The sequence below is a fragment of the Dermacentor silvarum genome, chromosome 1 (assembly GCF_013339745.2).
Source record: "Dermacentor silvarum isolate Dsil-2018 chromosome 1, BIME_Dsil_1.4, whole genome shotgun sequence".
Classification (NCBI taxonomy): Eukaryota; Metazoa; Arthropoda; class Arachnida; order Ixodida; family Ixodidae; genus Dermacentor; species Dermacentor silvarum.
The window spans coordinates 161,190,731-161,203,313 of NC_051154.1; the positions used below are offsets into that span (position 1 = coordinate 161,190,731).

Here is a 12,583-nt window from a genome sequence, read left to right on the forward strand (position 1 = left end):
GTGGAATGCGTATACACTTGTATATGACGGATGTTAGAGTATTCGGAGCGCACGGAAGCTTCGCAATGATATACAACGTGACTTGTATTACTATTGATATTATTTTGATAGCGTTGGTAATTTTAACAGCGTTTGTTCCTGACCTCCGCGCAATGTTAAACTGTTGCATGGTGATGTTTAAAAAGTGATTTCTAAAGCAGAACTTAGCTATAACAATATCTAAATCGGGACATCCGGTTGTTATAAGCTGTTACTCTTATGTTTGGGCCCATATTAATATTAACACTCTGGAATTACGTTTGCATATGGTCGCCATTTTTTTTTTTTTTTTGCTATTACGGCAGAGCACATTTTGAAACGACTTACCAGTTTTGCTAGCGGCTCGAATATATATTCCACCCTTGAAGAAACCACATTGTGAAAATTCAACTGTGAAATATGACATGCTGCTATTGGGCGTTTTAACAACGACTGAATGAAATCATGGGGAACACTTGACGTAATAAAGCACTACAGTAGGCGACGTACGATGGCCACCTTACCCTACATGAATCCTTCACTAACTAGTACGTTTAACTCTTCTGTTTATTTGAGTATGCAGTTTTATTCTCCTTTACCAACTTCTTTTTTTTTTTCCTTAATTTTGTTCCGCATTTTCTGCCTTTTCCTTTTTACTTCAAAATGTAAGTTTCTTATCGATGAATGATGAGGCAGCCGGTTCCTCGGTAGACCACTTCCCCTGTTTTCATAACTTGCAAACATCGATGTTTAGAGGAAGGTAGCTGTGACATTTCCTGTTTATATGTGCACATTTGTACCCTCTTGAACTCGTTTTTAATTGTCACCCATCACTCATGCCCTTATCGAAAAGCCCACATGTCCTATAACCCCCTTACCAAGTAATCATACATAAAAAACGCGCATATGTTCCCATATTATATGGTATAATATGGGAACATATGTGGATGTAGTATAGTTAAGAGGACTATGTGTGTTTTTTTCCGCTTTCGACACAAATGTATAGCCGAATAGAGCTCGCTTACCCATTCATGCTAGGCCTCCGTATTTGTCTGTTTTCATTATTCTTTGTCATGCATGCTGCCTGATGGCCAGAGATAAGTTAACTGTAAGCCTGCTACTGATGTTCTCAAGCGTGTCGTGTATGTGTCAAGAGAGGGGGAAGAACCTTTGCTGCAGAGATGTCTGTTCCTCATCGTCTTGAGAAGGTGCTAAGTTTGGTCACTGTATGCTAAGCTCAACTGATAAAGTAGAAAAAAAATATAGATTATGCAATTTGGACGCGAAACCAGTAATCCCACCCGCTTACGTTTTTTTTTTCTTTTTTTTTCTCCCAGCTGCTGTCGCCAGAAAGAAAAAATGATGGTGCGAGCACTGTACTGGCTGCAGAATTTTTTTTTTTTTGTAAAATCATATTCGCAAGCATTAAGGTTACTTGTCCCTGCCGCCACTCACGTGGAAAGCCTTTCCATTCTATCGTGCCGATTTACTGATGGACTTTTGCGTCCGAAAGCTGCATCTGCGCTGTGAGGGACGCGTAGCGGAGAGCTACGCGGTAATTTTAAATTGATTAATTTTTTTCTCGTTTCTTTCCTTTCTTTTTTTTCTTTTCTTTTTCTTTATTTTTTTTTTTTCGTTGTCATCTGAGCTAAAATGTCCGGACGCGGGTGTTTTCGCTTACCGCGCCCATAGAAGGTGACCGCAGCTTAGCCATGAACCATCCACCGCGTAAGTTACAGCAGACAGTATCATGGCTACAGCAGCGCGATTAAAGACAAAAAACACCACCCAAGCACTCCGCACAGATGATTAACCAGCGAAGCTGAAACGTGCGGCCCCGGTGTTTATAGCAGTGGGTTAATCCCGACGCTGTATTGAAGCGTTTCTCAATTATTGGTTACATGTTTGTGTTTCTAGTGGAACGCAAGCACCAATGGCGGGCAGACGCTGCTAACCACGACACCGAGCTAACTCGAGATATCGAACGTATGCGGCAACGGCGAGCCGAGGAGCCGGCGTTGCGGGCAGAGCAGGTATATACGACGCGGAGAATGGCGTCACTAACTGCGCTGCCAATGGCGCGCGTGCGCTTGGTTGCGACGTAAAGAACGACGTAACTGACTGTGTAGCCAATGGAGACGTTTAGAGAAGCATGGGACGAACGGTTTTTCGTTTCGCCTAGGCATATACACCTTTCGCTGTAAAAACTAAGAAATCGCGCTGTTGCAGCCATGAACGTATACCAACTTGCCCAATTCTCAGTCCTTCTGAGCAGAACGTATATAGTCGCTGAGTCGCCTATAGGCAGGTCTAGTCCGAAATTTCTTTCTGTCAGCTGGGAAGCCGTTGGTTTATAACGTCATGTGTGCGTACATCGCTATTGCAGGGCCCGCAGACGGCCCCCTGCAGCTGCGCCTGGGCATGGCGGCCGACGTGAGCACGCTGTTTTGCAACGACGGCCGTGAGTGGGGCAGCTACCTGACCGACTGTTTCCGGCAACAGTCGCTCACCGTCACCCAGGAGGCGCTGGACGCCATCTCTCTGCCCTTGCCTCAGGATAGGGCCAAGGCTTTGGGCGCCGCTAAGGTAAGCGTGCGGTTAGCGTCACTGCGACAACTGCGTGTAATGCTCCGCCTCATTAAACAAGTGCATCGTTTTGGAACTTGGAGCCGCGATGCCAGCCAGACACCTAATTCAGTGTGGTACACCAATGATATGATTACGGCCACGGAATAAGGAATGTTACGGCTGCTCGTGACTGGCCCGGCTGCTTGGTGGTTGCAACTGGCTAGCTAACCGCGAACAAGTGCTGGCCACTCACACGCAGCTCGTGTGTACTTGCGTATACATATAAAAGGGGACAAATCCACGAAGCTTTTCGTTCGTGAGCTCTCTTTACCATTGACCTTCGCTAATGAGATGCCCTACGTCACCATTGGCTGGCATCTGCTCTTCCGCACAATTATAGCGTAAGAACCTTTTTTGTGAAAACGGACCGAGGTTTTTAAACACGTTTTTGTTTGTCAGTTCTCTTAACCATTGGCCAACCTCCTTCGCTAATAATACTTCCAGCATCCGGATTGGTAGAAATTTTCTCTTACTAATAAGTCTAGCGTAAGAGGTTCTTTTGTGAGTACGCGACCCGGTCTGGAACTCACAAAACATAAAATATCTCTAATTGGTCAGCTCTACATTCGCTAATAATGTGTCCCTTATCACACTTGGCCGACGCCTGTTCCTATACGAACCGATTCGACATACTAACGACATTGTGAATCCGGGCCCGCTGTGGAGCCGCAGTCCCACGCTTTCTGTTCGTAAGAATTGTCATTGCATGCCGCTTGGTCAAGGGCTCTGGGGCCCAAATTCACAAAGTTTTTCTTCCGTAAGAGGTGTTTATGAATGACTGGTCGCCTTTGCATATAACATGCTCGCCATCAACATTGCTCGGCGCCTGTTTTTACGAACCGTTATAGCGTACGAAGTTCTTCATGATTACGTACCCCGGTGCTGAATTCACAGAGAAATTTGTTCGTAAGAGTTGTTCGCCAGTGGCCAGCCGCCTTCGCTATAATAACGTGGACATCATAAGATTGGGGTCTTACGAACAATTTTGGCGTAAGAACTTTTTTTGTGTGTATGTGTGTGAATGCGGCGTCTGGTTCGCCGACGTATTTGCTAACCCCTATAACGCCACGCCGCTCGCGGATTTAGTGAGCCCTAGTAAGCTGTGGTGGCGAGTTGCTCAGACGTTTGTATTATAGTTGCGGTACAGATGAGCGTATTTGAAGTAGGATCCCGAGGCACTTTTCTTCCAGTTTTACATTTGAACACGTTTCCCTCGTGTATTTTCAAAGGCCGGTATTCATTAAAAAAACAACACTTACGCTAAAGCTGTTCTCAAGACCGAATGCCAGCCGGCCAGCGAAGATGGTCGTCCAACGGCAAACAGCACTTAAGAATCAAAAACTGTGAATTTGGCCAAAGGTGCTCACTCGGTTCAATTTGATGTTGAGACTTTTGTTCGCCATCTTTTCTAGTCCCTTACGTTTTCGCAGTGTATTTATAACATCGACAAGGAAATTTCTCTGCGCACAAAAAATTGTACCGGGGAGACCACCGAGATGAATGAAAGGCTAACCTTCCTTTAGATTATGTTGTTGCGAACAAAAAGGGTGCAGGCATTTTTACAACCATGGTACGTGTTCACAAAAACCTCTTATGCTAGAAATCTAGACAGACAGACAGACAGACAGACAGACAGACAGACAGACAGACAGACAGACAGACAGACAGACGGACGGACGGACGGACGGACGGACGGACGGACGGACGGACGGACGACGGACGGACGGACGGACGGACGGACGGACGGACGACGGACGGACGGACGGACGGACGGACGGACGGACGGACGGACGGACGGACGGACGGACGGACGGACGGACGGACGGACGGACGGGACGGGACGGGACGGGACGGGACGGGACGGGACGGGACGGGACGGACGGACGGACCGGCTGCCTCATCATTCATCGATAAGAAACTTACATTTTGAAGTAAAAAAGAAAAGGCAGAAAATTCGGAACAAAATTAAGGAAAAAAAGAAATTGGTAAAGAGAATAAAACTGCATACTCAAATAAACAGGAGTTAAACGTACTAGTTAGTGAAGGATTCATGTAGGGTACCCTACATTCTACCCACTCCTGATGTTGAACGTACTAGCAAAGGCGGCCGGCTAATGGCAAAGACTACTTGCGAATGAAAGCGTCGCGAATATGAGGCCCATACTTTTTCGTACTTGAACAAGAGAGAGATAAAGAAGTAGACAGCAAGGTTAACCGTGGTCGCGCCCTGTTGGCTACCCTACGCTCGGGCAAAGGAGATGAAAGAAAGATAAGAGGGAAGAAGTAGAGTCAGTGCGCCCACACCCGCTGATGCATGTTCAAACTCGCATAGTCACAAGCACTCGTATAGCAAAACGGTTGAAATCCACTGGGGCAGGTCAGTGGTCTACAGCAGTGGTTCTCATTCATCTAGCTGTCGCAGACCACGCTCTCGCAAGTAGTTTGTGCGCCCCCTTCAGCACGTTTTCTTCCCTCTCCCCCTCGCACACACAAAATCATACAGAGGAACAGAGGAAATTCTGCACCCCTCGGGCTGCTCATCAAGTCACGCGAAGCTCTACCGTGCCCTCCTGAGCTTCGTTGACGACACCGGCCTCACTGACCGAGTCTAAACCCTGACCTCCCCTTTCCCGCGCCTCCGGCGCATCTGACGCTGCTGCTGCTCCTGCCTCTGCGATCTTTCTCTTCTCTAACTATCAGTCCCACTTCCCCTCTGTGCAACGCGGTTGAGGTGTCCTCTATTGAGAGACAGTTATCGCGTTGCACTTAACCCAACATTTCACCCCCTTTTCCACAAGAATCTCACTCCAATCTAGAGTCATCGCTATTATGTTGTTGTATTTCAGGCTGTGAGCATTATTTTTTAGCTAATGTCGTGGTCTATGACAGATGCAAGGAAAACGGTGCAGCACGCAAAAAATCCGGGTACCTACATCGTGCTTTATTGAATGCAGTGGTCGAGGCCCGAACTCCAGTTCAACATTAACCATGCTACTTGCTTTTAATTTAACATTTATAAACATGAAGCACTGGATAAAAGTGCAGTTATGAGGCATTTCTAGAGCGGTCTCCACAGACACCCTTGAACCCTGTCAAGTACCCTTGCGGTCCGTGGACCACAATTTCAGAAAAGCTGGTCTAGGTTACCGTAGCCTTCGAGCGCTTACGAGGCACCCAGTCCCGAGGAACCATCTACCGGTTGAACTGGCTCGCGCCTGCTATCGTAGCTAGACTTCTTTCTTATCATTGTAAGGTCCATGGGCTTAACCGATAACCTCTTTTATCTAAGCCATCGAGGATTACCGAAGTTAAGCCCAGCACGACAGCACTTATCTTCGCAGCGCCTCGCTATTTTCGAAACATATAAATTTCACAGTAAATAAAAAGAAGTTAGAAGGAAACGAAGGGTTGTTAAAAGATCATTATGCTTAGAATGCATCCTTGTTTTTTTTTTTTCTCTCTTAGTTCTTTCTTCTTTTTTTCACGCTTTCATCGACACGAAGCTCGCAAGCGAAATTGCCAAAAGAGACTTTCAGCCAACTTGAGATTCTCGTCTAACGTCGTCAGTCCCGTAGCGCGATAGAAACAGCTGTAGCTGCGCAGGGTAGCTCTTTCGCAGGTAAAGATGCACGGTATGCTCAGCTATTCCTCCGTAAGTAGTTATTTGCGCGCCCTTCACATAATCATCGCCACAAAATTGAATCGCGCTTCCTAACTACAAAGAAATAAAGAACCCTCTAACGTTTAACGATGGTTTACTGGCCAGTGCGCGGCTCCTATAAGCTCATGTAATACGTGACACGTCTGCGGTTGACAGGATGTTTCTTACCGCCGTGGATGGTCCACCGGCGCCGGGGCCATGAGTAATCATGGTTAACACTTAGGGATAGATCTAGTACACACAGGCACATGCCCAATAAAATGGAAGATGGGGGGCAGCCGTCACCGTAGCTCAATTGGGGGAGCATCGCACGCGTAATGCGGAAGTTGCGGGCTCGGCTCCCACCGGCTACAAGTTGTCTTTTCGTCCCCTTTCATTTGGCTTTTCCGTACTGTTTCTACATTGCAATTAAAAAAGAACCGTTATTGTCTGCTATGTCTTTCTTGGCTTCATGCAGTACAGTATATAGTGTATGTGGAAATTTATTTTTATTTATTTACTCTTCGTTGTAATCCCCATCCAACTGGGTCACTAACCGTATAGCGTAAGCTTGTTTAAAGCACTCTTCAAGCCTCCAGCTTAATAATTTATTTCATTGTGGCCTTCTGGCCCCTTGCCCGAGGGCACCCGGTTAGTGTTTGTTGGCTCTGAGCGAAAAAAGAAAAAAGTTCATTTTGCATTCTGGGGGGTTATCTGCGCATCCAAGTGGAGAGCGGGTGCACGAGGAATTCGGGCATCTTTGAGAGTCGGCTCTCACTGTGTGAATGGCAGCAGTGGCTGTTCGGGCGTCGTCGCGTTCACGGTCACCTGCGCCCATGGAATGCCCGAGGGAGAGAGGCGCTCTCGCTCCGTGACTCAGTTTTCATTTGCCCCATGCGCTGCCACACTTGCGCGCAGCGAGGCACGGAGCGGTATTCCTAGATCTGCCCTCCTTGCCTTGGTTGATGTCGAAGGCGCTTTGCTATGCGCATATATTATCTCCACTGCTGATCTTACCCGACAACGCTGCGTCGGGGAAGAACTTTCGCGAACGCATTTATCCGTTTTATGGCAGAGCGAATGGGATCGTTACTGAGAATATTGAAAATGTATGCGTTCCAACCGACTAAGCCTAATTGGGTAGTCGACACGCTGCTGTTGGGAGCGCGCGAGATATGACGATTGATTATTTATTTAGTTAGTTATTTGTTTGATCATTTATTTAAATGACCAGTAAGCACTATCATCTATCGCCACTGAGTTGTACTTTCTGAAACTTCACGGCGATTCATTTGTAAGATGCTGGAATGATCCGCGATAGCAAAAAAGGTGTTTTTATGGGGCCCGCTAATCTTGCTTCGAGCACTATAGAGCACTGCCCTTCGAACTACGATCAAGCTTTGACATTCGGGTTTCATTTTTTGTTGCTTGATATAGTTACAACGTCTGAATTCCTTTACATCGCGCCCATCCAGTATGTTGTTTCTGCATCTCTGACTTCATTTAACACGGTAACGTGTTCGCGGACACCGTTTACGCGGTTATAGCATAATACTTACTGGTCAGTTTCCTGGTTCTTTTTTTTTTTTCCTTAAACGTCAATGTTTTTCTTTTCTTTCTTTCTTTTTTCACTCGATCGTCATCCCCTTCCACTTCTGGACGAGGGCTTTTCCCATCGATCCCCTATTATCCCTGTCCCGTGTTAGACGACTCCAACCTGTGCCTGCAAATTTCCTAATTTCATCAGTCCACTTAGTCCTCTACCAGCCTCAACAGCGTTTCCTTTCACTCGGCGCCCATATTGTTGCCCTCAAGAGGCCACTAGTGATATCTGCTCTACGCCCATATGCCCAACTCCACATCCTCTTCGCCCATTTGCTCACTAATGCATACCGCCGTCTCTCGGCTTCTTAACTTTTAATAACTATAATTTCCCGTTCCATCGCTCGTTGCACGGCTCATAGCTTCTTCTTTCGAGTTTCTTTGCTACAGCAAACGCCAGTCGCTACGAACAGTTCGTTTTCTTCAGCCTACCCTTTCACGCCGTGTCCCGTGTTCCAGAGTTAGCACTTCCGGACTCCGGGCGCCATCTCGGAGAGCTCCGGCGAACTACATAAATTTCACGCGCCGAAATTGTTTACATGACGAAACAAAAGGCAAGGGAGGGAATTTTGTGGTGCTTGGGGTCGCGTATCGTGCAAATAATTGGCTGAGGCAATATGACGTATTCTTTTTTTTCTTCGTATATCTATTACAAGACAACACCGGCATAATAAACCAGATATACTACTAGGGACCATACTACTAATACAGTGAGCGAGAACATATTACTACTCCCGAACCTTACGTCCGGAAGAGATTTCTTCTGCAGAAGGGACAAGGTTAAAGTCTCTTGAATGAAGACCATTGCCAAATGTTATTTAGTTCTCAAACACGAATAGAATCATGTCCCTGTTTTCCTACAGAACCGAATTAAACACTCTAGCTTCCTTTCTCATGGGTAATCTCGTTTGTCTGGCGCTATTACATATATACGTACATATATGCCAGAGATCTGAGCCCGTTGCTTTTTTTTTTTCTTTTGGTCGCAACAATTCCGCCTCACCTCTCTTTCTCTCTCTCTCTCTCTCTTTTATTATTCTTACCATTTTAAAAGCAGCTGATAGGATTTAACGCTTTATGCATGCTGATCTTTGTATGCCCCTGCTCGGCTATTCCACTGCGCGCACTTAAGCAGGGGCCACAACCTCAAGTTATACAGCAGGCCACACGCACAATACACAGCTCCCCGCGCGCTGCACCGTGACCATTTCTGTATGGCGGGGCAGTTGTGTGAGTTTTGGACAGCGTAGGGAGGACAGTTCGGGAGGGAGGGGGGGGGGGGGGGGTTATATATTGGACACGTAAACATACAATCCGTTTGTTTCAGACCTCTCCGGTACAAAGTAATTAAGTACCGGGCCTTTACTGACCTGGCGCCGAATTCACAAAACGTTTTGCTCGTAGTAGTAGTAGTAGTAAAAAACAAAACGCCTTTATTGAGGGGAGGGGGTAAAAATATCGCCACGCTCATCTGTCGCATCAGCGAGACCAAACCGGCCTCCCAGATGTAAAAGAGGAGCGCGTGATATGAAGTGCCGTTAAGTGGTCTTTGTCATTCGCCGTCCACCTTCACTAATATGAAATGTCCAGCATCAGGATTGGCTGGAATTTTTCTCTTATGAACAATTCTAACCTAAGACCTGTCTGTGAACACAGGCCCTGAACCGCAGTTTCGTTCCTTGTTTCGTTCTCTTCCGTTTTGTTTGTTTTTACTGCGTTCTGCTACCCCTGCTCAGATGTTTTCGGTTCCCTTTGCCAGCAGCATTGTTTAGGTACCTCAGTGGACGCGCCAAAGAAGAACGATGGAGAAGAACGTGTCAGCTGTATCTTCCAGCTGATACTTCGCACTCGCGGGGCGAAGTATAAAATGGTAGTGGCAATACTAAAAATGCTTGAGGGTTCTGGTGCACGCGATACAATCTATTCCCGCTAAGTGAATAGGACGACGACGCAAAATTCTGTTTAGTTTTCGAAATGTTGGGAAAGTATCGAAGTCGGGACCTTTGCTGTGGCTTCCAGACGGCGTACGTCTCGGGTTTCTCTTTTACTGTGTTGCCTAAATGCCGCTTGGTTTCAATCTTGCCTTTAGTAAAGCGCCCTTCTTCCTTCCTATAGTCGCAAAGATTTCAAGTTGTAAACATTTGGCAGAATGACGTCATAATAAAGTTAAATTTGCATTTTTTTTATTCTCCATAGAGATAATAAAATTATACTTACTTTAAATAGCGACCTTAATAAGCGTTTCTACTATAATTGCAAATACTTGTCACAATTTTTTTTTTTTCTACAGCTTGTCTTAGAGCATCGAGAGCTGTGATATTAATTTAATTAGACCTCGTAATGACTGTGGTGCATCCCACAGCATCTCCACACTGCAAGTTTCAGTTGTCATGCCTAGAAGCGGTAAGCTGTCACGGGTGGAGTTAGTGGAGTTCAGCGTTGCTTGTGCGGGCGGCTACACGTAAGGGCCACGCGCTATGGCCAAAAGAGACGCGTGGTTCGACACCAAGACGGCGGCGGAGAGTTATAGCCGTCAGGGGTGGTGGGGGAGCCGCGCTTTACGAAGAGCGCGTAAGCGGATTGACCGTGAGTGGGGGTTCCGCCTTTCGGTTCGCGGAAGCAGTGCCGTGGATTTTGAAGTCCACCCATCGCCGCTGTGCCGAACCCATGCCGAGACATTCCGCGAACGGACCAGATGCCCCAACGTGCGTGGGAGTGTTTTCTTTGGGGGACTGGGCCTTGCGAGTTTGTGAGACAACAGGCGCACTGCACTGCAAAGGATTTGTGGCAACGGCCTTGACATACTGTAACTCCGGATAGTGTCACCCTGGAGTCTCGTTGGGTGCACACTGAGCGCGCCGCAGTGTGATTGGACGAACGATGGGGCGAGGGGGATGTTAGGGATGCTTTTAGGTACGTGCAGGGCCGTTGGAAGAGGATTCCGTGGAGATTCGGCTGAGTGAAAGAAGACCAAAATTTTAACATCATTGTAACTTTTGACTCGTAGCCTTTTGATGTCTGTGTAAAGTTTCCATTCTATCGCCTCGCTTATTCTATCTTAATAAACAGTTCGCCTCTTGCAATCAGCGTCACAGCCTTCCTCCATCAAGTCGCAGCCGTGCTTCCTCAAGGGCTGCAGAAGATAGCGCCAACCTTTCCTTTTCTCATAGCAAACCACTTAGTAGCCTTGCCTACTAGAGCACTGCACGGGCTCGGGCTTACCCGAAAGCCCGGGCCCGGGCCCGGCCCGGCCCGTGGGCCGGGCCGGGCCGGGTAGAAAAGTTTTTTCACGGGCTTGGGCCGGGCTCGGGCACGGCGTGTGCTTTTTGACCCGGGCCCGGGCCGAGCTCAGGTTTTTTGACGCGGGTCCGGGCCGGGCTCGGGCTTTCTGGTGGTGTGCATGTAACGTGCAGCGAGTTATGCTCGGGCGTCTCAACTCTGAAAAACATTATTTTTCGGTCTCGGGCCGGGTTCGGGCCGGTTTCGAGTCGGGCTCAGGCCGGGCTCGGGCCTAAGGTAAAGGGGTGGCGGGCCGGGCCGGGCGGGTAACGTAGATTATTTCCGGGCCCGGGCCGGGTCCGGGTCTCGCCATAAAAGTTTTGATCGGGCTCGGGCGGGCCGCCCAACGTAAGAACGGGCCCGGGCCGGGCCCGGGCTGAAAAAATCGGCCCGTGCAGTGCTCTATTGCCTACTGTAATGTGACTTCGCGACACCCACAACACCTTCATGTTTCCCTCACTGACATGGAGGCGAATATCAACTGGGTTGACTTGCGCTTTTCGTGAGCTGCGTGTGTTTCGCGTGGCGATAGCTGCCTGCGCCATGACCTGGTGGTTGCCGAGTCAGGTAATGAGCGGAGTTGGTTCCTTCAGATAACTTTTGCGACCTCTGGTGTCGCGGCGCGCAGGCGCGTATCACGCGGTACTTTTCCTATTTCGCGCGATACGAGTAAAGCCCGGAAAAAAAATAATTTAATAAAGAAGTCAAGTCTGTCAAACGTGGCCACATGGCGTGTCTAACGATTTCCCAGAGTCAGTCAACATCCATAGTTAAAAGGCGCGCCATCTGCTTGGAAGCGTGCGCTCATCCGGATGTCTGGCTACTGCAGGTCTCTCTGCTGATCGTGTCTCCGGACCTCCTGGAGCTGCTGGAGCGGCGTGGCGCCGAGCTCTTCTCAGTGGGCCGATTGCTGGAAGCGGATCGGGGTTTGGCTATGCTGTGCGGCGTGGAGCCGCACGAGCTGGGTTCGTCACTCCGCGCCGCTTTCCCCAATTTCTCGTCGTGGCCGCTGCTGGAGGCGCGCAACCAGGACCGCGAGTTCGTCATACGCCTCGTCGAGACGGCCCGCGAAATTGTGGAGCGTGCCGATCACAGCATGCGGGCCGCGGGAGCTGGAACGCCCCAGTTCCGCCTCTGTCCGCGGAAAGTGCACCAGGTGAGATTCGCACCCATACCTCGTTGTTCTCAGAGTAGGCAGTCAGCGGATTTGAGCTCTCTCTGCGACTAGTTATAAAGCTATCTGTGTATCTCTTATGGCTGCGTTTTTTGTGAACATATTTCTTTTTACCGCGCGAATTCATTTTACCTGCGGTAATATCACTCTGCTGTCACTGGCATGCTGCATTCGGCTCTATGTTTACCGAATATTCGTGTGTTCGCACACGCGCAACGTAGGATATGCCGCACGAACCTAAG

At 48.3% G+C, this 12,583-nt stretch overlaps 1 protein-coding gene across 4 annotated transcripts in view; it reads left to right on the top strand.

Annotated features, from left to right (window-relative positions):
- Window positions 1-12,583, top strand: part of LOC119432958 (uncharacterized) — a 118,171-nt gene that overhangs the window by 79,305 nt on the left and 26,283 nt on the right. For all 4 annotated transcript variants that reach the window (XM_049656865.1, XM_049656857.1, XM_037700133.2 and 1 more), the window contains exons 2-3: window positions 2,405-2,604; window positions 11,997-12,323. In XM_049656865.1, the coding sequence (XP_049512822.1) occupies window positions 2,440-2,604; window positions 11,997-12,323 (492 nt within the window). In that variant the 5' untranslated portion in view covers window positions 2,405-2,439. The remainder of the gene's footprint in view (window positions 1-2,404; window positions 2,605-11,996; window positions 12,324-12,583) is intronic.